The sequence below is a fragment of the Heloderma suspectum genome, chromosome 4, assembly GCF_057233095.1.
Source record: "Heloderma suspectum isolate Gila_16-S chromosome 4, 16-S_ref, whole genome shotgun sequence".
NCBI classification, from domain to species: Eukaryota; Metazoa; Chordata; class Lepidosauria; order Squamata; family Helodermatidae; genus Heloderma; species Heloderma suspectum.
In genome coordinates this window covers 140,879,317-140,905,576 of record NC_139461.1, presented here as the reverse complement: position 1 = coordinate 140,905,576, position 26,260 = coordinate 140,879,317, and the positions used below count along the sequence as shown (strand labels likewise).

The 26,260-nt window shown below is 42.7% G+C and overlaps 1 protein-coding gene across 1 annotated transcript in view; it reads right to left on the bottom strand.

Annotated features, from left to right (window-relative positions):
• Window positions 1–26,009, bottom strand: part of UBE2QL1 (ubiquitin conjugating enzyme E2 QL1) — a 31,471-nt gene extending 5,462 nt beyond the window's left edge. The window contains exons 1-2 of the mRNA XM_084848158.1: window positions 25,863–26,009; window positions 24,128–24,940 (exon numbers count right to left, since the gene is read on the bottom strand). Of these exons, the coding sequence (XP_084704284.1) occupies window positions 24,128–24,916 (789 nt within the window). The 5' untranslated portion in view covers window positions 24,917–24,940; window positions 25,863–26,009. The remainder of the gene's footprint in view (window positions 1–24,127; window positions 24,941–25,862) is intronic.
• Between the last annotated feature and the right edge of the window lie 251 nt (window positions 26,010–26,260).

The window sequence follows — 26,260 nt, the reverse complement described above, 5'->3', positions numbered from 1 at the left end:
ACCTATGTAGCATAGTAATATTGTTACACTCCCCCTTCCCTGAAATTACTGTTGGTGAGCTGAAGAGCAAAGATGGAGAACACCAGGCATCTAGTCGCCAAAAGAATAAAATGCGATGACACCACTGTGTGCGGTGGGATCACTTGTAAGTCCATGAGGACTGTGGTACCATTAAGGGGTGTAAAGAGGGAGACTGATGGAGCAGACCCATAGGGGCACAATCTTCCTCGACGATCTCCTGCACAAGTTTTAAAATTTTAAAAAGGATGGCTTTCAAAAAGGATTAGACAAATTCATGAAGGATTGGTCAAGCAATAAAATGGCCTAGCATCTTTTTTTTAAATGAAATTCCCAATTATGTTCAAAGGCAGTATACCAAATGCTGGGGGACAAACAAAAGAGAAAGGCCATTGCTTCCATGCTCAGTTTGTGGCTTTGGGGGGCATCTGGCTTCCAACTGCTGGAAACATGATGCTGGAACAGAACAAGGAGGGCTTTCCTTATGTTCTAAAGCCCATTGAAAGGAACTGGAACTGCACAAAAGAACAGTATTGCTCATGTGCAGCTCACATTCATTTAAATTGAACTTGTGCAGGAGAACCTCCTGGTGGATTGTGTCCCCTGTTAATTAATATTTGTATTTTCCACCTCAGGCTCTCAGGTTGTCCCTGAGTGCAGTGTGGAACTCTGGAAGACCATATCCCAAATGAATTATCTGGACTTATGCAAAGGCCCTAAAGATTATGAATACATCTTGAATAAAGAAGTACAAAGATCAAGTACACAGAGTAATACTTTTTCTGTGGTGTCATCCACTCTCTGTAACTTCCTGTCCAACGAGAGTTGCCAGGCTGAAAACAGAATTATAACAGGAGAATATCTAAGGCTGCAATCCTATGCACAGTTACTTGAGAGTAGGGATGTCCATCGCTTGGAACTCCATCTTGCTTTTGGCTTGACAGAGTTCCGCAGGGTGTCTGGCTTGGCTTGCATTTGTGGGCCAAGCCACAGCTTTTTCCCCAAACTCCATCGAGGCAGCTGTAATTTGTAGAAACGGAGATTTGTGGCTGCAATTTGCACAAATTTCAGTCACAATTTGCAAAAATTACAACTGATTTTTCTAACATCCTAACTTGAGAGTAAGCGCCACTGAATGTGAAGAGATTTAGGGTGCAATCTCATAGTCATGAATCAATGGCTGAAGGACTATTCAGGAGATTATCATCCTTAGTATTATGGACATATGGTGGGACAACTGAAGTAAAATAGCCTAAGAAGAAGTTCACTATCTAATGAAAGATTGAATATAGTTTAGATGGCATTTATAAAGCATGCATACATGCGTATTAGAAAAAATACATGTGTATCAGAAACAATAAGTAGGCATCTGTCCTTGACTGAAATTTGAGCAGTAGTTTGAAGAGCTTCCATATAGGAAAGAACAGAAGCCATGGTGCTATGTTTCCTTTTTTTAAAATTAGGATTCCTTACTTGCGGAGTAAGTTTGTATACAATCATGGTCTCCCAACTTTTGTCAATCCACTGCTATTTAGATGGTTGCTTTACAGATTTCCAATTATGCGGGGTTACAGCCTAGAAATGGATGAAAACTGAGAAAGGAAGCCAACAAAGTTAGGCATACATTTCATCCACAGCCCTGTCGTCCCACATTCAAAAGAAGGATTCCTGTTTAAAAATAATATACTTGTTTAGCTTCCTCCACTATCTATACCAACCCACCCTCTGTGATTAAACACTCCATTAAACATGGACTTATATTGGCTGCTGAAAATGCTAACTCAGTATTTTTAAAAAGAGCTATTCTACACATTATGCAGAACAAAAGTGGTCAACTGAGGTGGTAGAATTCTGGATTGTGCCACAGATTGTATACCCATGGAGCTTTTTATGTGATGGTACATTAAAAAATATGACACACACACACAGTATAGTCCAGAATTCTTCCACCTCTTTCTGTGTAATTTGTGGAATGGGCTCTTTGGTTAACCAGTGCTGGCCTGATGACATCACTGAATGAACTGTCACTTTCTATAACATTTTTTGGTAAAATCTCAGCTAGAAAAGAAAAAAGACTGTAATGGTCCTAACCTCCTATAAATTGCAGATATCCTAATTTAACAAAACCTATCACTTTCTACCTTTGTGCCTTTACACAACTAGCTAGTTGTGTAAAGCTAGTTGCGTGCAAGTTCTACCAACACCTGGATGGGAATGAATATCCACATTTGCATCAAAAGATGCATCCAGCCAAATCACTAGTCCTACAAAGGCAAATGCCTGCTTCTGCATCCAGACCTTCCTTTCTGAATTAGGGCAATAGAGTTTTATGGTACATTTATTTTTTATTTATTTTTATTATTACATTTATATCCCCCCTTTTTTCCTCTTGCAAGGAACCCAAGGCGGCTTACATTATCCTCCTCCTAAACAACCATGTTTAGTGTCCCAATTGCAAAACAAATGCACTGGGTGCACTTCTCTGGTAAGATACAGATGTACATTATCCTGTAAGGATATAGGGTGTTCTCCAAACATAGGAAAGAGCGTGCATCTCCCCCATATCCCTAGCCTTTAGGTGAGGCTGGAAATGTGGGGCAAGGAAGCAGACCTGACTTGCACTTCCTCTTGTCACTTCTTAAGAATGACTGAAGCAACTCCCTTTTGAGACGCAGGTATTACTTTCAAAAATGATAAGTGGAGTTGGGTCTATCTTTGAAATAAAGGAGAGAAACCAAGAGCCAAACTAGACCTGATGTGGACAATCAGGTTTGTATCACAAATAAAACGGGGGTAGAGAGTCTGGTTTTATATCAAAGGGGGCATACAGGTAAAATGAGCTGAATTCTCATCCCTCACCTATCTTACTTCCCTGTACTCCAATTGCCTCCTATAATTATCCCACACTAACCTGGTTTGCATGTAACAACAATCCAGAGTTGGGGTTCAGCATGGGTTGTCCTTGAATCATGGGTTGCTGTTATGTGCGAACCCTGCGCTATGGTTTAACTATGGGTTGCTAACCACGAACAAACCAGAGTTCACAACCCAAAACCAAACCATGGGTTTTCTTTCTGGGTTGTTCATGGTTAACAACCCATAGCTGAACCATTGTGCAGGGTTTGCACATAATGACAATCCATGATTCAACAACAACCCATGATTCAACAACTTCCCATACTCTGGCTTGTTATTACATGTGAATCGGGCCTATGTCTCGCTTCCAATGCTGGAGTCAGGGTGAGAGAAGAGTGCCTGGGATGATGGACCACAGGGAAGTAAGGGGATGAGGGTTCCGTTCCCCTTACCCTGTACCTTCATGATGTAAACACCAGATTCCCAACCCCCAATTTTATACATGAATAGGGAAGACAGATGAACAACAAATGTGACTGCTGCCGTCACGTGTAGTTTGGCTCTGACTGCTTAATTGATTATTACAGTTACTTGTCTTCTGCTCTGAATGCCTTTGTTAAACAAATAATGTTTCACTAGTTACTCTTTTATAATTATATATTAAGAAGAACTGCAGTAACAAGAGCAAAACCAATAATAAATGTATCCCTGAAATACATTTCATTTTTTCCATGTAGTTCAGGTTTTGGAAAGTTCCAGTTACTCTATAGCTTACCTTGGTTTACTCTGGCTTTCTTAGAAATGCATTTGTCGGCTAATAGATAAACATGGAAACTGGCAATGGAGAATTTTGGTTTTGAAGCTTGAGGCCAGAGGTGGAATTAAGAAATCTGCAATGCCTGCTGATAAGCCCGCATTTTTGCCATTTAAGCAGAAAATGACACCCATAATTGCAAGCACCTGAATATAACACATTTAACAACCATTTTTTAAAGGGGTGGTGTATATGTCAACTTTTTAAAGGAAAAAAGCCCCTATTTCTCCTTCATATGCACCATGCTAAAATGCATCTAAAGCAAGCCAATAAGAGTAAGACAAAGATTCCCTGCTTCTATTGCTGTACCTCTCAACAAACCAAATGTACTTTTACAGGGAATTTATAGAGTAGAGATTGTGTATGGGAGGAGAGCTGTTCCGAATGTGGATAGGAGAATGGCTTGTGCTGGATCAGACCAAGAGTCCATCTAGCCCACCTGTCCCCACAAGGGCCAACGAGTTGTCCCTGTGAAACTCACAAAGAGATTGCCCCCAGCATCTGGTAATCAGAGGTATACTGGCACTGAATCAAGAGGCTGCATTTAGCGGTTACGGTTGACAGACCTATCCTCCATGAATGTGTCTTCTGTGCTACGTGTCTTCTGGGTTCTCTTGCTAGAGCTCGGTTCTCCAGTTAGATCTAGATTCTTTGATCTTCAGCATATCACACTTTTGTCAGTGGTCCATGAAGTGATAGCAGTTTCAAATCACTGTACTGCACGAACCAGTAGTGTGGTCCCATTTCCCCTGAAATTAATGCATTCTGGTGGAGCAAGTTATAGTCATCTAAATCTTGCTCCATTTCTGGGAATGAAGATTTAGTCGTCTACTCTCCAGTGGGGATCACCTGCTGATCATAGCAAGGTAATTTTGGATGCAGCCTGCTTTGTCCTGACTAGCCAGGTGCTTGTCAAGCCCAAAGATGTGGAAATTATGAGGGGAGGGAACTAGGCGCTGCACTGCTGGATAGACATATATTATTTATTTATTGCATTTATATTCCGCCTTTTTTCCCCTCTTGCAAGGAACCCAAGACGGCATACATAATCCTCCTCCTCTCCATTTTATCCTCACAACAACAACCCTGTGAGGTAGGTTGGGCTGAGAGTCTGTGGCTGGCCCAAAGTCACCCAGTGAGTTTCCATGGCCAAGGGGAGACTAGAACCCGGATCTCCCGGCCCAACACTCTCACCACTACACCACACTGGCTCTTGGGAGGCTTCTTTACATGGAGCCCTATAGGAACTGCACTTTGCATGCCAGGCAATACAACTTCCTACCCAGGAGCAGAGCCTGCTGCAACACACGAAGTGCGAGACAGAATCTAATCTGGGCATGAAAAGGTGCCTTTTCATGGTAGTGGTCAGCATCTAAGGTCTAATGGACTGAGGACCAGTTTATAAGTCAGAAGAATCACATGGTGAAGCAATTCTTGGACTGTACGACTTCAGGATGCATGTTTGAATGCGCCTCATTTAAAAAAAAAAAAAGCAAGAATAAATCCTCCTCCTGAACATGCTATTTTTCTGTATGTAGGGAGGATTTTCTGTACATATGTGTGAAGCTGACATTCCCCCCTCTCCACCTGTAGCACAAAGTGGAACAGTCCAGGAAAAGCTTTATCACTTGATCCTTTTAATCATATAAACTTACTCTGTGACAAGACAATCACTTGGGCAATGAGTGGAAGGGGAGAACATTGTGTGCACTGATGCAAGTGGATGAACAACCCCTTCCACAAATTATGTCCACTATTAGCAGTGTGAAACAAGTGTCTGCACACAATACAGATTCTCTGGCTGCAACTTCATCTTCCTCATGTGACGTTCTTGTACAACCTGCTTGCATAAGCAAAATGACTGATCCGGATTCATTTGAAATTCTCTGGAGTGCTGCCTAAGGAATCTGTCTTTGTCATCCTTTATATGCATGTGTGCTTGTTTCCTTGCTTCCTTCACAGTTCATGGGGCTGTTTGGGCTGCACGATACAGGGCTATTGGAGAATAGCATGTGTTTGCACTCTACTGAGTCACTGGGAAAATACAGGGGTTTGTTTGAACCCTGCTGACTGACAAAGATAATACTTTGCACCCAGCTGAGGAAACAGTATCTTCTGTTAAGTTTGAGTTTTATCATTGTGAAATCTATCACTTGGGTTTTGTACTGTATAATTTATGTTTGAGAATCTGAATGGGATTTTCTGCATTTGTTTTACTGCTAGCAACAACTGCACATTTCAAAATGGGAGAAAATAAACTACATATAAAAAGGTCTCACTGCCCTATATTTTCATTTTTACCAGTCCAGCTTCCTTCTACAGCAGCCTCCCCCAATCTGGTGCCCTCCAGGTATTTTGGAACTACTATTCCCAGCACCCCCAGCTGGCTGGGGGTGCTGGGAATGGTAGTCCCAACACATCTGGAGTGCACATGGTTGAGGGAAAGCTGCTCTACATCATGGATAAGGAAAAAGGCTCAGCCTGAGGGCCCTATCCCCTTGTGACTAGCCTGGGGGGGGTCTGCATACCAGCAGGGGGCAGGACCACCTCACACACACTCTCTCTCATACCTATTCATACATAGACATGCACACACCCATGCATACTCTCTTTCTCATGCACACATTCATACACAAATACAACACAAGCTAACAGGGGCTTCTGCCAAGCCTAATGGCGGCACAGGGGAAATTATTACAGTGGGGTGCAGTGCATGGGGAGGGTGAACCAGCTGTGCCCATGGACCATGCTCTAAAGAATATGTTTTGCTTCTTTGAAGTTTACCCTTGAACCTACTGTTACTCGCAGGCAGGCCTTACCTTTTGTTAGGGTGGAATGTGTCTTTATGGAACTCATTGTGAGAGGATGGTTTGGAATGTGAAGCCTATTAGAAACAAGGGGGAGAGGGGGAGGCAACTCATGTCCCCCTTCACCTGAGGGCAGAGACAAAGAATAAGACAGGCACAAACTACTGCAGAAAGAGTAATCTGAAGGTTGGAAGGTATGGTGGGAGGTGCAGGTATCTCCGTCTAGGGATCCAACAAGGGGTAACCCTGCTAATGAGTGTTATGCTGCTTTCCCCTGCCTGTACTCTACTTGTACATTTGTAAATATACCAAATATTACAAAATGGTCATACGCTTCCAGTGATCTCTCCTTCCAAAGGAATCCAAATACAAGCAAGCACTGTGCCCTTGGAATCTCTGACTGGGCAGGGAAGTGGAAGTCATGTAACAATACCATCTTTCAATCAGCACAATTTTCCTAACATTGTGCCCTAGGGAGGTTTATTCAGAAGTCAGTCCTAAGGTCTGTCTCACTCCATCACTCACACGCATGTCCTTGGGATACTCCCTACCCGGTTGTGACACTTTTTTCTTTATCTGTTCCATTTGGAGAGAAAATCATTCCCCTTCCATCCTGGCCTCTGTCATTCATGCACTCTTAACTCCAGGACTGGACTTCTATAGTGTACTCAATAGGAAACCATTCTTGATTATCTTTCTTTTCTCTCACTCCAATCCCTCAGTGTAAGGATTAAAAAAAGTTTACATAACAATAACAGCCAAAGTAATACTGCTTAAGTATTGCCCAGGCTTACAATACAACAAGCTCAGACATTACTTATATAAAATGTCCACAAAAGTACCTATTGAATTGCACAGATCAATTATACCTATATCAATATGCACTACTATCAGCATAACGGAATAAACATGGAGCTTAATCTCACTGGTTGTCCCCATATTTTTTGTTTGAGCCTATATAGGTAATACATTAAAACCATTTTTCCGGAACATTATCTTTAAATTTTGGTTGAACAGAGGCTTTGATCTGTGTAGGTATCTTATCTATAACAAGCAGTTCCCAAACCTTATCAAATCAAATTTTGATTGAGAGTGCATAATGACATTTCCATGATAAGGCTAACTGAAACTTTTCTGCTGCCAACAACGACCCTGTCAAATCTCAAAGCATGCTTAGGATCTGCTCAGGATTAAAATTATACAGGTTCACCTGCTAAATATTTTTTCCACTTTGTATTTTGTTCTGAAATAATACAGACAATGAAAAGGAAGAACACACCAAACAATATAAGAAGATCACTAATTAAGGGGAAAAGAAAATGCAGTGATTACAACAATCCTTAGTATATCATGGGTAGGTTTGTGAGACAATTAGAGTAAAGCAGTCCAAGGAGATGCCTAGTAACTGTGGCTTAGAGGTCCAAATTCATACCTAGGTCTGTGTCTTTAGGGTCCAATATCAGGCCACAGAGTTCTAATTGAAGCCTGAGAGTGCCATTTTTGGTGGAAAGGTAAGATATACGTTTAGCAGGTTGACCTTTTCCCAGGATGGCGATGAATCATAGAATAGTACACTGAAGGGGCCTATAAGACCATCAAGTCCAACCCCCATCGAGCCCTTTCCACCTGAAGGGGAAAGACCACAGCTCAGTAGTGCAGCACAGTCTTTGAATGTAGCTTGTCAACAATATGATTTTATATATGTTTTGAAAAAGTCCATGGTTAGTGTGGTATAGTTGTTACAGCAGCCTTCCCCAATCTAGTGCCCTTGAGATCTGTTGGACTGCAATGCTCCACATCCACAGCCAGCATGTTGGCCGTGAATGCTGGGAGTTGCAGTCCAACATATCTTGAGGGCAACAGACTGGGGAAGTTATAGCACTGGACTTGGACTAAGGAGATTCAGGCTGAAAGCTCCACTCAGCCACAACGAAGTATCCTGGGTGATTGGCCAGCCACTCTCTCTCAGCCTAATCTACTTTACAGGGTTGGTGGTTAACTATCATGCTATTCAAAAATAATAAAGTAACTTGTGTACCTTGACTCTTAGAGAAGTTAAGAAAACAACAAAATGCTTTCCTATAAATGCATTCATGCAAAATTAAATGTTGTGCTTAGACTATACAGGGCTTAACATTAGCATCAGTTTGAAGCCTCAAGAAGAATTCATATTTAACTCCATAATTCCACTCCCTAGAAATAGGGCATTTCAGTAATATTCATCTATCCTGTTTTGGCCTAGTAATGTGGCTAGTACCTCCTGAATTTCTTGGGAGTATATGGATGTAATCCTGTATATACAGCCCAATCCTATTCATATTTACTCAGGAATCCCACTTACTTCAGTAAGTAAATTAGTAAAATTTATTTAGTTCACTTAGTTCAATAAGATTTACTCCCAAATAAATGTGCATAATATTGCCATGAGGTAGGTAGTGGTACCCACTTATTTACTATGATGCGAGTGCATCTTGAGATATTAATTTAAGTTTTTTTTACCCTGCTTTCTCCTCCAAAAAAGGAGCTGCTCGAGGCAGCTTACAAAATATAAAAACAAAGCTAATCTTTGAAACACATTAACAAGCTAAAAGCAGCAGTAAAAACACACACACAAAAACAGAATAGACAATATATCACATAAAGCAACAGCAGAGTCAAACCCTTAAAGAGAAATGTCTTCACTGGCTGGTGGAAAACAGGTAAAGAGGAGGACTAATTGCTTAGGGCAGGGAGTTCCACAGATGGGCACTGCCACTGAGAAAGTCTCTTGCATGTTGCCACCAACCATGCCTCTGAAGGCAACAGCACCCGCCAGAGGGTCACAGGTGCTGATCTTAAAGGACAGGAAAGTTCACATGGTAGGAGATGGTCCTTCAAGGAGCCAGTCTGTAGCCAGTCAGTCCCAATACATTTAGGGCACAATCCTATTGATTGAAATGCCCCCCCTTTCCCCTCTCTGAGGCTGAGTTCCTGCCTTTGGAGGGCAGCCTGTGCCATTCTTTCCACACTGGCTGTAAAGGGGAGAGGGTCGTATCTCCTCCTTCTGAGGTCGGAGCGGTGTCTCTGACCTTGGAGTGGGGACTCTGAACATTCCTATGGCCCCTCAGACACTGTCTAGGAGCCAGAGGAGTGCTCCCTCTGGGTTTTACGTTCATAACCAGCTCCTTGAATTGAAACCAAATGGCAGCCAGCACGACTGATACAATAAAGCTGTCACATAGTCCCAGCACTTTTCAGATATATAATCTGAAAATGCACCACGTGCTCTCTTTAACACTTATAAGGCAACCTATCTAGGCTATGATTCTTGAAAACTACAACATCTTATTAAGTGTGAAACAGAACATTGATTTCCTACCAATCACCTTCTCAAACGGCAATCAAATTGACACAAAACTCTGTTAGAATAGAAAATGTACAAATGCAAGCTCACTGTTCAATACACAATTTAATTTAAAAAACAGATGTGACAGCTTGTCCTTCAAGTAACTGCATTAACCATTTTTAAAGCCTTTAACAGGAGTGCGCCTTCCAGGTTGTGCACGACGGATGTGGAATACCTTCCCTGAAGAAGCTTGCATTGCTACATCATCCCTATTTTTTAAAAAAACAAACAGCAAAGACCTATGTGCTGTGCCTGGCTTTGGGGCATAGGGGGTACGTGTGTGTGTGTGTGTGTGTGTGTGTGTGCGTGGCCAGCTGCTATTTTAAATTAAGATTGTACAAACTGATTTTAATACAGTGGTTGCTGATGTGGTTTTAACATGTGTTTTAACTGTTTTGCCATCACCAGCCGCTCTTAAAAAACAGGAAAGTCAATTTTAAAAAGACATAAACATACAAGTTGTTAACTTGGCAAACAAGATAAAAATTGTAAAACACATTAAACATTTAAAAATGTGATGTATGTTATAAAAGTCTGATCATGAAATTGAAACAGCTGCCGTTGCTGTTTGTGCTGGGTGTTGGAATAAAGGCCAGGACTACATATTTGGCTGTAGATACAAGTACAGGAAGAGTGAAAAGTGATAAAGTGAGTGAAAAGCTTTTTCACTTCAGTGAAAAGCTGCAAGGTAGAGGAGTGAGAGGGCAATCTGTAGGACAAAAGTGTTGGAGAGGAAGGAGTATTTAACCTTCCCACACCACCTTTTCCCCCCTGCAACTCTACCCTCCACCAGCAGCTTTTCCCCCTGTGCAGGCTTCTGGACTAGAGCTGAGGGCAAATGGCCTTTCAAAATTCTCCAGCCTATTTGCGGGCACAGACATTGTGGGGACAATTTCACTGAATTTCTCCTAGGGGAAATTTCTCCTCCAACAATTTCTCACAGATAGGGCTCACTATTGGCAGGGGTTGTAGCACAGGTTCGTTCTTTTTTCCCTGGGAGTTTTTGGTTTATTGCAGCGCTCTTGCAAGTGGCAACAGCATCAATTATGTTGAGGCTTCCATTTTTCTGAGGCAGAATTGTGAATTTCTTTTGGTTTTTGAGCTTACCTAATCACTGGAAGGTGGCCGAAGGTATTGTGTGTTTTCTCTCTCTATTACACATCTTTCCATTGCTCTGCAGCCTCCCAGGTCATCTGCCATTCCTAAACTAATTACCTCATGATGTCTTCCTCATGACAGCTTTAACTGAAGTGAGGGAAGATGAGGAGGGTGCAGGCTGCCACAGAGATTATTGTACAATGACAGACAGGACAATCACACACACTCCATAGCCACCTCATAAGTAAATTAAGGACAAGAACGCCAAACCATGAGAATTCCTCTAAAATTTCTTCTCCTTAGAATTTCTTTTCTATCAACTTGAATGAGAATGGTAAAAAAAATGTGGGAGAAATTTTCGGCACAGCACTATTCTGGACATGTATTTGCTGTTTTACTGGAGGAAACTGACCGGGGGGAAAGGGCTACAGGGAAAAGTTGATGGTGGGAAAAGGGTTACTCACAAATTCCCCCACATCTATTACTTCTCCACTGCAAATCACCTCTTTGCAGCTGGTCAGCAAGTCCTTGATTTCCAGTCCCAAAAATCTGTCCCCAAATGTGTAGTTGCAGTCTAGGGGCTTCTTCACATGGAGCTTTTATCCTGCTATTGAGATTGCTCACTCATGGAAGTTTGTGGGCCCTTTAGATGATGTTGTGAACCTCCAGGGTGTCTCCTGCACTAAATGACCTTTATTCCGTTTTTAAAAAGATTGAAGATAATGAGGTGTCAAATTACCCCGCTTACGTTCTGCTTGAGTTCCCTCTGTGAAAAAGGAAAAGCTGCAAGAAGAGGAGCTAGGTCAATGAAACATACAGAAGACTCAGATAAGGCGGAGAAGAAGGGGGAAAGGAAGCACGAGTAAAGGGAGTCTGTTGTGACCCTGCATTTAAAACAGAAACAGAAAGCCCCGTTTTAAATGTGGGATTTAAGGCTGGTGTAGACATGCTCTACGGGTTTATCTAAATGTTACAAAATGGGCAAAATCAGGACTCCATCTGCCTGACTCATAACCTTTCACAAAGGAGAATTACAGAGGGGAAAGGAGAGGCTCTCCTCCTGCATGGGAAAGCAAAAAGACAGGAAAGGCAAAAAAAAGAATACAATGGAAAGAGCATCTTTCAAGGGTCAGCTTTAAAGCATAAGCTCAGGGATAGTTTTGTGCAGGATCAAACCCTGGCAAGGGCTGAAAAAATTCAACCAGTTTTACACTAAGGAGGATGGGAGGGAACTACTAAATCATAAATTAAGGAAAATGCTGGCTGTGTACACACTTAGACCTGGAGAACTGTGGCTTTTGGATACAAATGTGCAATCTGCAAATCCTGGGCAAATCCTGCTGACTGCCAGTGGGATTCGCACACAAGTAAATATGGGCAGGATTTATTGCAGCCTGAAGTTCTGTCTATCTTGCACATTTCCAAAATCACAAAGTTCTGCAATACAGTCTTCTGGTAAAGAATGAATATATAAGCAAACAAATCACTTATTTAATATATCTATTAAAATATTTCAACTTTTTCATATTCTCACTGTACATGATTTACTTATGAGGTGAAGCAAATTTCATGGTCACATATTTCTATTAAACAAATTTCTAAAATCACTGCTTGCAATGAATGGGTATAATCCAGACAGGATTAAAAATTTGGAAGCCTAATTGGTTTCAGATATTAAGGACACACATGTAGAATCAAGGAAACTTAAGAGTATTTAACTTTGGCAGGATCATATCCAGTATTTGCAGTAAAACTTCACTGGGCCATTACATTACAGATCCAATTTTTTGGTCATTAATATTCTGCTTTTCCTTTGACCCACAGTCTCCCTTCTATAAAATCACGCTAAGGGCTAGTTTCCACCTTTCAGCTACCACAAGGGGGCCCCTTTAATGGCAACTGTTATTTAGTTCATTTACTGGCAAAATGGTCCATGGGGTCACAAAAAGTCGGACACGACTGAACGACTGAACAACAACAAAGGACTGATAATAGCCCTATTCAGGTCTTCTAATTCCCAGATTCAATCAGAAAACAAGGAGAGGGAGTGCTCCAGCTCTGCAGGTATTGAAGGTGATGGTCTGAAAAAGAGAGCATCCTGTATCCGTGGAGGCTCTCCACACAATTAAGATCCCTGATTTTAAGGGATGTGATGATGGAGGAGGGCAGGGCGGGAGCACTCCTCTCCTCACACGTTCATTCAACACAGAGGGAAGAATGCCTGAAGAGAGCTAATGTGTGTATCTGTGTCCAGAAAGCCTGTATAGTGATGGAGAATCTGCTGAGTCATTGCACCCCATCAAAGGTTCAATCACCCAAGGTCAGAGGTGAAAGGCAGGTTTTTCTTTCACTGCAACAACTGTCCTCAAGAGCAGCATTTTTCTTTTTCATATAAGAGTGAATGGTGATCATTCACTTATATGGGAGAATGTAAAGGGGGGCACTTGGGGACACCATTGAAGCAGGGACTAAATCTGCTCCCTGCCCTGATGGTTCCAGCTGTTGAGAATAAATTCTGCACCTATCTACATAGCCCCACCATAGGTTCTCTGGGCTGATTGCACAACGGTATACTAATAGGGGAAGGGAGTTTTATATCGAGAGATACAACTCTTACAAATTCTAGGGTGTTTAGATGGGCTGACTGAATGACTTAAATCCTTTCCTGAACTACAGAGATATTCATCACTTTATCAAAAAACTCTCAATAGCATTTACTTTACTTGCAGATGAATAAAAACATTTCAATTGCTTTTCAAATGATAGAAATTGCTGGAGATTAAAGTGGAAAAATATTTCTAGGAAGAACCTGTTGTTGTTATTTATTCAGTCAGTCGCTTCCGACTCTTCGTGACTTCATGGACCAGCCAACGCCAGAGCTTCCTGTTGGCCGTCGCTGCCCTCAGCTCCCCCAAGGTCGAGTCCGTCACCTCCAGAATATCCTCCATCCATCTTGCCCTTGGTCGGCCCCTCTTCCTTTTGCCTTCCACTTTCCCTAGCATCAGCATCTTCTCCAGGGTATCCTGTCTTCTCATTATGTGGCCAAAGTACTTGAGTTTTGCCTTTAATATCATTAGGTAAAATATCTATTCATGCACTGATGCTGAGCACATACATCCCATTCAAATATCCCATTATAAAGCAAGTATGAACTGGAAAAAAATCTCTGAATGCATCAGAAGAAAGAAACTGGCTAGCGAGGTAGTTGGACAACAAGAATGTAAAGATGTTCTAATGGAGGATATGGAGATTGCAGAAAAGCTGGACGAATTATTGGCATTTCCTTTACTGTCAAAGATATAGGGCAGAGACTCATGACTGAAATGACATTTTCCAGGAGATAATCTGAGGAACTGAGGCAAATAGTGGTGACTGGAGATGAAGTTCTGGGCCTCATTAACAGGTTAAAAATTTACAAATCACCAGGTCTGGACAGTATTCATCTGAGAGTTCTTAAATAACTCAAATGTGAAATTGCTGATTGTTAAACAAAATATGTAACATCTCTAAGTTATTTATATTATGACATTTACTATTACATTTATACCCCACTTTTCTCCTCTTGCAAGTAACCCAAGGCGACTTAATGGGCCTCCCCCTCTCCATTTTATCTTTACAAAAATCCTATCAGGTGGTTTAGGCCGAGTGTCAGTGACTGGATTGCAGAATTATGGAGGGGAAATGAGCCATGGTGGCTTATTTTCCCTCCATGCACATGCTGGTCGCAAGCCACATAATTAGCATAATTACCCTTGCTGGGTACAGACTGTTGTGATGTCCGAACTCAGCAAGGGTAGGTGGCTGAGGTGGTTTACAAAGCATCCAGAAACCCATGGCTTGTACTAGGGTTTCAGGGTGGTTTGTAAACTACCCCAGCCATCCACCCTCACCAGGTTCAGATGTCATGACAATTCATGCCCAGAAAGGGTAATTATTATGCTAATTCGGTGGGTTTGCGACTGGGATGCGTGGGGAGAGGAAATAAGTCACTGTGGCTTATTTTCCCATGATCATGCAAACCCGCCTACCAACTTGCACAAAATCACCCAGTGAGCTTCATTAGAGTCCAACACACTAATCACTATGCCACATTGGCTCTCTATACAGATTGACCTCTGAACCAGACAACTGGAAAGCATCCAATATAACACCAGTTTTTAAGAAGGCATCCAGAAAATTAATGGCCAATTAGCTTAATGTCTATGCTAGATAAATTGATGAGAAGCAGTATTAAACAAATTGTTTCTAAAAATATGTAAAGAAAAGTCTTGCTTAAGAAGAATCAACATGGCTTCTGCAAAAGTAGAAAATGTATGAATATGGGTGATCCAGTAGACACTGTGTACTTCAGACTTTCAAAAGGCTTTTGACAAATCCCTCACTAAAGGCTCCTGAGGAACTGAGTAGTCATAGGATAACTGGATGTGTCCTCTCATGCATTAGTAACTAGTTAAAGAACAGGAAGCAGAGAGTAGGAATATGTGGACAGTTCTCACAACAGAGGGGTGTAAGAATTGGGGTCCCTCAAGGATCTATATTGGGACCAATGCTTTGTAACTTGCTCATATGGGATCCAGAGTTAGGGGTGAGCAATGAGATGGTCCAGTTAGTTGATCATGCCAAATTATTCAGGGTAGTGAAAACAAAAAGGGATTGCGAAGACTTCTGAAAGGATCTCTCCAAACTTTGTCAAGGGCAATAAAATGGAAAATGAGGATGAGTGTAAGTAAATGTAGAATGATGCACATCAGGGCAAAAAATCCCAATTTTATATATACATGATGAGGTCTCAACTGGCAGTGACTGACCAGAAAATAGACCCTGGAGTTGTGGTGGAAAGCTCAAAGTATTGACCCAGCGTAAGGCATCTATGAAAAAGCATGTTAGTAATCATTAGGAAAGGGATCAAAAATAAGTCTGCCATATAGTAATGCCTTTATACAAACTGTGGTGTGACCACACTTGGAATCATTGCCCATCCTTAAAAGGATATTGTAGAGCTGGGAAAAGGTAGAGAAATGGGCAACCAAAATCATCAGGGGCTGGAGCAATTCACCTACAAGAAAAGGTTACAACATCTGGGGCTTTTTAGTTTAGAAAAAGGTAAGGGAGGGGATTATATAGGTATATAAATCAGACATGGCGTGAAGAAACTGGATAGACTATTTTTTTCTCCCTCAGGAGCTTCAAGACATACAAAAGCAAGTACTTCTTCACACAGTGCATAGTTAAATTATGGAATTCACTATTGCAAGATGTGGTGATAAGCCATCAAGTTAGAAGGCTTTAAAAAGGAATTAGACCCATTCATGGAAGATAGGTCAGGTCTGTCAATGGCTATTAGTCATGATGGCTATATACTACCTCCAGGATCAAAGGCAGCATACCGTGGAATAGCAGTTTCTGGTGAACAACAGTGGGAGATGGCTATTGCCCTCATTTCCTACTTATGGGCTTCCCAGAGGCATCTGGTTGGCCATTATGGGAAACAGGATGCTGAACTAGGGGCATCTCTACACCAGCTTAAAATCCTGCATTTAAAATGGGGCTTTCTAATTCTGTTTTAAATGCAGGATCACAATGACTCCCTTTTTCATGTGCTTCCTTTCTCCCCACCCCCTTCCCCCTCCTTCTCCCCGTATCTGAGTCTTCCATTATCTTTCATTGATCTTGCTCCTCTTCTTGCCACTTTTACTCTTTTCACGGAGGAAACTGAAGCAGAACACAATGGGATAATTTGATAGCTCAATATCTGCAATTTATTTAACAACGGAACAAAGGGCATTTAGCGCAGGAGATGCCTTGAATGATCACAGCGTCATGTAAAGAGCCTGCAAACATCCATGAAGGAGCAATCTCAATCACAAGATAAAAACTGAGTGTGAAGGAGCCCTAGATAGGCCTTTGGCCTAATCCAACAGGGCTCTTCAAATATTCTTAGTAAGCTCTTCACACGAGTATGATTCATGTTTAGATCACAATTTAAAAGTGGCAATATTTTTTTAAAATGAGTTTAAGAGTCAGCGTCACTGGTTTGGAGACTGTCACCTTGATCTATGAGCATTTGTGTTTAATATTCCTACAAACCTGGCAGGACATCACATTTTGTAACGCTTTGCTGATATGCTGGTAAGTATCCTTGTGGTTTGCGGAGTTTCTACCTTAAGAGAGCATTTTCCATTCCATGTCAACATGACTGCCATAGATCCAGAGTATACTGCCAAGAATTCTAGGACATGTTCTAGGGTTCACACTCAATTCATGCAGGACAATGTGGCACAGTCTGTTAGCATGTCTGCTGGTTAACCAAAAGTTTAGAGTCCACCCAAGGATGTTTGTCTTTGGGGAAAGGGCAAGAGCTAAGTGGAAGAACACATGATCTGTATGCAAGAGGTGTCAGGTTCAATCTCTGCATTTCCAGGTAGGCCTGGGAAAGTTTGTTGTCTGAAACCAGAGAGCTGCCCCCAGTCAGTGTGGACAATAAGGGACTGATGATCTGATCTGACTTGGTACAAATCAGCTTCCTATGTTTCTTGGTAATGGCCAGATCTGTTGGGTTCCTGTTGACCCATGTGAGCGTAGAAAGCGTAGCCTAGAATTGACCCAAGTTTATCTTGCAGCTGCACATTACAGGACAAGATAATTAATGATGTCTTGTCTGCCATGAATGATTTTCTCACCAATGAGCCCTGATAACTTTCCACTTCAACGGATGTGTCACAACTCATATCTGAATTATGACTTGATCTTAAACATGGATCACAGTGGGGCTACCACAGTCATATTTTGGACAGCAATGGAGAGAAGGAAAGAAAGAAAAAGAGGAGAGCAGAGAAACAGAGAATAAGAGAAATAGGCAGGTATAGATATAATTCTAATCAAGATATAAAAGTAAAAACATTAAAAGTGGGCTCCATGTTGCAGGCTGGAATAAAAAGTGGATCATATCTAGAAATGTTGAAGACCCACTATATCAGCATTGCCTAATTAACCTGGCAGAAGCTATCTGAATGGGAATCTTATAAGTGCTACAAGATGTCAATTTTTAAGGGTTTCAGAAGATCAGTGACTATATTTTACCCTGTCTCCTGGAAGATTGAAAGATGTTTTCTCTCTCAGTGAAGTAACTCTTTTAAACTAACAGTCACAAAGGCTACTAGCTGAGCAAATGGAATCAGGATTCTCAAGTGTCTCTTGCAGTCAGAGCTTTTCTACAGGCTGTCTTATGCAACAGAATCATCAAGGTTATATAATGCAACTGGTATTACACAGGGGTGGATCTGACTACTAGATAGCAGTTACTCAGATTATCAAGCAACCACTGACCACACTGTACTATTAATACTACCTCCCCTTTTCTTTTTTCAATTACCTTCAAATTTTAAAAATTAGAACAAACCCTTATGAAAGTATTGACAATATTTACCTCAGCTCTTTCTCTTTGCTGTTCAACAAGCAGAAAGATGCGAATAGTTTCCAGTAATTATAAGAATTAAAAAGCAATGATAGAATGCCAATGAAAATATTACATTGTGAATAATTAGCAGATTAGCAATCCTATGCCTGTTTACTCAGAAGTAAATCCCACTGTATTCAATGAGGCTTCCTCCCTAGTAAGTGTCTTTAGGACTGCAGTTTTTTAAAAAAGCCTTTACCTAAAAAAAAGTATTTTTCTTATGCAATATCACAGTATGGTATTTTTGATTCCCCCCTTTTGATTAAAAAAGGAAGGGTTAAAGGAGTAGAATGTGTTCAAAAATACTTAAACCGTTCTTTGTTTTAGTTATTCATTTTAAAACGGTGCATACTGAACTATTTTATTGAGGGCAGGAACATTAGAATAGTTTAAGCTGGGTTCATAGATTTTATACATTTCATTCCTTATTCATAGACATGTGAAACATGAGCTCTATTAAGGGAATGGAGTAACACTGGAAGAGATAAGCCACTACATTTTTGCATATTGTGAACCTATTACTTAAACCCCTTTTTCACTGACAACTGTTTGCTTAAATCCCAGGTGCTCAATGGAACCTGACCTCTTTGGGCAACATAGAACAGGGCACAAACTGAGTTGTGAGGTTGGAATAGTAGGGTTGGAAGGGGCCTACAAGGCCATCGAGTCCAACCCCCTGCTCAATGCAGGAATCCAAGTCAGAGCATCCCCGACAGATGGCTGTCCAGCCTCATCTTGAAGGCCTCCAGTGTGGGAGAGCCCAGTACCTCCCTAGGTCATTGGTTCCATTGTTGTATTGCTCTAACAGTCAGGAAGTTTTTCCTGATGAAGGAGATGAAAGATGAAGGAGATGAAGCTCGTTCATCTTTAAGATACCACAAGATTCTTTGCCTTTTTTTTAGCAGGGTCACTGTTGAGTCAGTAAAAACCTATTTTTTAAATTGCAAGAATTTAACAAACACATTACAATTGCTCACAACCGCTCACATTAGGACTGAAGTGAGATGAATTACTCATATAAGTAATGAAAGGGGTCATATGAATGGGAAAGTAGTCCCCGCACCCCATCTAGTCCTAAAAGATGAAGCAATATACTTGTTTAATTAAATGTGCAACCACCTCTCCCCAACCTCTAATCCCAAAATGGACAGGTTTCTCCATGAAATATATCAAATAATGGCAGATTTGTGGGAAACTGAAAGATAAGATAGTATTTCAATGGCACAAATAATTATGACAAGTACCATAAACCACTTATTTTATCTGAAATTGCATGTTTTATAATGTTTGAATGTTTGTTTCTAATAAAGCAGAACAAAAGTAGATAATATGGTTTTCTTCACTTCTTGTCCATAAAATGGAGTGTCAATCACTTGTACATTTATGATATCCATTTTGTGTATCCTCCACCAGACAAAGATCTTTTCCCACTGAAAACTGATTTGAGTCTAATGACACAAAGACAATTTGACTTTGGTGTTTTTAGGAAGCCTGCCAATACTTTAAGCAGGCAAGGTAGATTCATTTAAATTAAGAGGGTATGTATTATGGCCTAAGAAAGGAATGAAATACCAATTGAAAGCTCAGTTTAAATCAATGATGTAAACTGGCCTTTTTTGTGATTTAAATCATTACTAAGAAAAAAAGTACATCATACTTTTCCTAAAAATGATGCATACCAGCTAGTTAATCTAATTACTGAAATAAGGTTACAACTAAATAGAACATTTAGACTATCTATGAAGATATCCTTTATATTATTTATGGATGTATGCTTTTAGTTGGATATATAAACTTGATAATTTTACTATTTTAGAAAAGGTTACATGGTACACTGCTTATTAATTGATGTTAATTGTGTGTGTCAAACTGCATTGTATTAGGAACATTAACTAGAAGTAAATCATAGAGCACACTGAGTGGGCTGTTATAAATGTGAAAAGTTAATGTAACATTTCATGTTATTTTATTGAAATATATGTATTAAGATAAACAGCACACATAAATAGTACAATCCTACACATATCTACTCATAAGTAATCCCCCCCCCCCTAAATTCAATGGGATTTACTTCTAGGCCAGAGAAACAACACTCTACTCAAACTATCAGTTGCCTTGGGAACCATAGTCTGGCCTCTGCCATTGGCCAGGGAGCTAAGGACTGCTCAGAGGGTGTATCCCAGGAAGAACATCATGAAAAGGAGGAGACCAACCTGGCCCCATACATCAGCCAGAGAGGGAACAGCTACAGGAAGCTTGCTTCCTCACTTCCTGTCAAAAAGAGCATTTGTATCCATCTTCCCTTTGCTCTGGCACTGCAGAACTGAAGAGAGGCACACTCTGTCCCCATCCGTCGACCAGGGGACTAAGGGCCGCTGGGTTGTGTGGGTTTGGGATTTGTGTACGTGTGGGAGTTATTTCAATTTTGTTGTAAGCCACCTTGGTGATCATTTAATCAAAAGGCAGGATATAAATATTATAAAATAAAATGGATATGTGATTGCAGCTTCAATGTTACATAAAGTTTTCACATTTATAATAGCCTGCTGAGTTCTCTAGGCAATCCTTAAAACTTTTAAAACAGCAAATATTCATAATTTGAAAACCAACCAAACTAAAGAGCTCAGGTAGTTAAAAAGCATAAAAGTGGGGACCATACATGCTCATACATTTGGGCACAGGGGATGATCCTTCTAGTAATATATATGGGGCTGTATTCAATGGTGTCTGTCCACCAGTAGAACAAATGCTGCTGGCAGAATGGATTCCCCTTCCCTCCTGCAACACCCTCTCCCATGTGCCCCCTATATTTGCTCCAGAAGGTTGGGGGATCCTCTGGACAGTATCTGGGACCTGACCCAAGGTATCAAGTCTATAATAACAATACCGTATGTCATAATATGCCATGTTTGTGGCCTTTTTGGCCTCAAAAGTAATTTTCCTGTGGTTCTTTGCATAGAAGTGGCATATAACCAAATGTGTTCGATAGAAGGCCATTCATTAATTTAGTTTTAAAAGGTTAAAAAACAACCTTTTCAACATCTGTATATTCAGATTTAATTTTAACTGTGTTTTTTTAAATGAACATCCAATTAATTCTTTTTTTAATCCAATTTTTATATTTGTTATAAACCATCTATTTATATCCATCTTGTACACAGGGGAACAGAGTCTTTAGAGGTTAAAACTGAACAGTAACATTTCCAAATCCTATGCTGGAGCAATCAGAAAACAAAGGACACAATCTAGCAGGAAATTCTCCTGTCCAAACCCCATTGACATGAATGGGATCTGTGTACAAGAACATAACATTCATTTCAATGGCATTTATGCAGCAGAGCTTTTCACTGGATTGTGTCCAAACACCTAACGATGTTCTAATAATCTTTTTGCTCAGTGATATTGCTGTTTGCAAAGCAGAAAGATGCTAAAGAAAAATCTGCAATCTGCAAAAGTGTGTTATAATCCACCGCAGTTTAAAACCACCACCTGGGTTAGTATTAAAGGAGGTACCAAGTCTAATTTCAGACCAAACAAATTTTGCTTTGATCTGTGATCACAGCTTATATTTTCAGGAGGGGAAGGGATACAAAGCACATTAAGATACTGATTCCATTCTTTGGATAGATTTTACAGTTAGCCAATGGAGGTACAACCATTACAAACACTGTTTTTAAAGTGTGTGTATGGAGGAATAGATTGACTTCCTAAATATTTCTCTCCCCATCCAGGCCTCCTAACAAAGCAATGAACTGAGCAAGGTAATTCACTGTTACTGTCTCCATTTTGAAGACATATTTGACTTTGGCTTTAGTGCTATACCCAGTTACTTAGGTGTAAATCTCTTGAACATATCTGAGTAAATATGTATAGGACTGGGGCTGTGTTTGTGTGTATGTGATTTTAGACATAAAGCTAGCTATGTAAAAGGTGGGTCTCTTTAGTTAAGATTGCACAGTCAGAATGGGAAGACAGTTTAGATATTGGGGACGAGAAGACACCGTAGACTTATCTGATTTAGGCTCCAGTCCACTACTGCCTTACTAATTTCAGCAAGGATTTGAACTTATACACATGGAATGTCCTGCTCTTTCTCATGCACACTCACACAAACGTAGGTGGGGCTAGAGGCTCTCCTTTCAAGCCAGAGGCTTAATTTCATTTCATAATGTCTCACGTCCACACAGCATCACGCTATAGAAAGCACCATGTCAGAGCATTGTTAGAACGGAACCACGCCAGACCATAAGAACGGCTTTGCTGGATGAGACCAAAGGTCCATCTCCTCCAGCTCTGTGCCTCCAGATGCAGTCAGTCAAGTGCCCATATAATGGGGTTAACCATCTCCAGTTAATTGTTCTCAGCATCTGGTGGTACTGCCTCTTACTCACTCATACAGGTTCTCCATGAATATGTTACGTTTTTCTTTTCAGCCATCAGAGGTAGCTGCCATAATGACATCTTGTGGGAAGGAATTGCCTAAGTTATTGTTCTATGAAGAAATACTTTTGCCAGTCACTACTTCATTGGATAACTCTTAAATTCTAGTGGGTTGAGAAAGGGAGAATAATTAGCCGCTCTTCACTCTCTCCAGGCCATTTATAATCATAGAAACCTTTGTTTTGTGTGTACACCACAAAGCCACATTTTCCTTAGAATAGCAACGCCCCTACTCAGTCTACAGAATACTGTAGAACTTCATCCTCTTTCATCTTCTTCCATTAGCACAAAGATTTATGGACCAGAACCCTCTCCCCCATCTTCACAGCTACTCTTCCCCAGCTCCAAACACCAGCAATCCAATGCTACGTAAACAATTATGGGCCACAGAAAGTAGCCAGGAAAGACCCACTTTGACAAAGGGTCTTCTATATAACCTCTTTGGGGCTATGGGCAGGGTTCATTTGGGGCCCAGAAGTATTTTTATAATCACTAATGAAGCAGCATGTGTCCCAAGTGGGGCATCCCACAATCCCTTGCAATGTTGTAGTAGAGCATTCTGGGGCACAACTGCATATGATCCAAGAGATCCCCCCCTGCCTGCCCTGCAGCAGCCTCTGGCCATTGCAAGGGACCCCAGGGTACATCTCTTGGACAATGCAACTCAGCTACTTAGCTAAAGCAATTTAGGGCAGAATCACACACAGCATGGGAGATTTATAACTGGATATCCATTTAAAACTAACAAAAATTTCAAAACAGATGCAAGGTGCTCCCAATTTGACTGAACCAGCGATGCTAATATGATCAAATTTGGAGCCTTCTACATCTTCTATAAAATGGGGGGGTGGGGAATTGGAAATTCCTAGCACAGATCTCCCACGCCACGCTACGCCTTCAGCCATTTGGATAATGCAATGCAGCAAAATGTCTTAGTCCAGAACCCAGTATGGAGGAGATGGATTTGAGCCAAGCCTGTTGGCTTTCCCCAGAAACACTGTTTTCAATGCTTAGGCTCAACCATACAAAGCTAAGGCTACGCCATACAAAGCAACATGTGCCGAGTCCATTTCCCTCATCAGAGACATGGGCAGTTGGTCAAATATTAGCAGTGCGGGAAAGCTCACAGGCCAGAGGGTATTTCATCCAAACATGCTTAAGTCCCACCTAGGACTTCACAAGGGGTCATCTCACACTGAACTCATGGCCCTGTGAGGCTCCCAAAGCCCGGCCAAGAGGAGATGCTTCCTTACCTGGCCTTTGACAAGGCTGGCAGCAAACTGGCGCATGACAGCCTCCACAGTGTATGCACTGGACCAGCCTCTGGGCGTGAGGAGCTCCATGCAGATGGCTCCGCCATCCAGGACGTAGCCGTTCTCCAGGCGTGGGCTCAGCACCCGCATGAAAGGCGGTGCGAAGGGGAAGTTGTCCGGGAAGGTGAGGTTGAGGAGGATGTACTCGGTGTTGGTCTCCTTCATGTCCTGCCACAGCACCGAGTCCTTGTCCACCTGGTGCAGCTTCACGTTCCAGTCGAAGAGGCTCTCGTCCACCAGCTCCACCGAGATGAAGCGGTCACTCAGGCGGGAGATGTCCTGCAGCTCCTTCATCAGCCGCCGGGTGCGCACTTGCGTGCAGTGTGCCTGCCGGCTGACTGGCACCAGCGATGAGGGGGCCAAGGCCGAGCTGGAGCGGCCGCCGCTGCCCCCCAGCGGCTGCTCCTTGGCTGAGCCCGCCTCTTTGCCCTGCTCCTTCGCGCTGTCGGGGCCTGCGTGCTGCTGCTTTGCCAGCTCCAGCACCTTCTTGGGCTTGTTGCGTGCGGGGCTACTGCCTCTGCTGCTGCAGCTCTCTTTGCTGGGGCTGCCGCAGCCGCTGGCTGGCGTCCCTTGCAGCTGCTGCTGCTTGTTCTTCTGGTTGCTTTTGCCCCGCAAGGATGAGCCCTGCTGGATGCTGCCGCGGTGGTGGTGGTGGTGGTGGTGCTTGGGATCCTCCGTGTCCCTGTTGTGGATTCGGATGAGCCCAATCTTGCGGAGCAGAGTAGCCATGCTCCAAACAGCCTCCAAAGGTTGCTGGAGCGGGGGGGGGGGGGACAGTTAGTCAAATGACAGGTGGGGACCCCAGATGCACTACCTGTCTGTGCTAAGCCAGCCACCCACACCTTCCCTTGGGCGGGGGCAGCACAAAGAGAGCTGATGGAAGGAGGGGAAAGGCAGTGTGTGTGTGTGTGGGAGGGGAGGAAACGAAAGGAAATGCAGCGTGGGCTACGATCCTTGCGGGATTGCACCCCCTGCCCTCGCCTCTGCCGGTGCAGCAGCTGCTGCGGCTCAAATGCCTCCTTTCACCAGAGCCCTGGATGCTCCTGCTGCTGCTGCTGGAGGCATTGCAGCATTCGAGCTGCCTCTCCCGAAGTCATCAAAGCTCCACAGTCGTGGCCATTTAATCCCACGTTGAAAAGGAGGGGAAACACCGCCGCCACCCCTTCGCCTCCGCCCCCTCACGCAGACACGCGGCTGCTGCAGAAAGCCACTTGGTTCCACGACAACCTTCAGCTCTTATTGACTAAATATAATAACTGGGTCCCGCTTGGGAGTGGGTTTCTCCCTTTTCCTTGTCAGGTTTTTTGTTCTTAATTCTCCCTCCCGCCAGCGCTCGGCACCGTTGTGAGATGACGGGTCGCAGGCGTCTGTTATCTCGTCAAGAATGTCTCAGTCTCCTCGGGCAAAATGTCCTCACGAGCAGGCGGTACTCGTCCGTCCTGTCCAAGCGCGGTGCTGCGGGCTTGCTGCGAGCAGGGAATCCCTTTCTCTCCTTTGCTCGTCCTTTGTTTCGCAACGCGCTTCTCCAGCCTGGAAGCCGGCAGACGGGGCTATTTTGGACCGGAGATATTCACACACAGGGAGAGAGAGAGAGGAAAAAAAGGGGGGGAGAGAAGGGGATAAACGCCCCGCTCCCCGCGCAGGCGACCTTGCTTGGCGAGCCCCTAGTCCTGACCTTTAGCTCTCCTCCTCGACAGCAGAGCTTTGGGGAGCCCCAGCCAGCCGCGCGCCGCCGCCGCCGCCTCCTGCCTTGCAGGCTCCCCCGCGCTTCTGCAGCGGATCTGACATTGCCCGGGGAGGGGAGGAGAAAAACCCGACGCGAGTCCGCCCACTACTCGGTATGCTCAAGAGGAGGCGGCCCTAGGCAAAAGCTCACGTGGTGGCAACCCGGGTCCCTACTGGCTGGAGAGAAAGGCCGGGCGGGGGGACGACGACAGCTGGGGTGATGTGGATTTGGAAGGATGCGGGAGAGATGGCTGCTGCTTCGTTTGCAGCAACCCTTCTCCGCCTCAGAGCACCACCCGCCTCCCCCTTGCCGTATCCTAAGCCAGGACAACTCCCGGTACCGTGAAC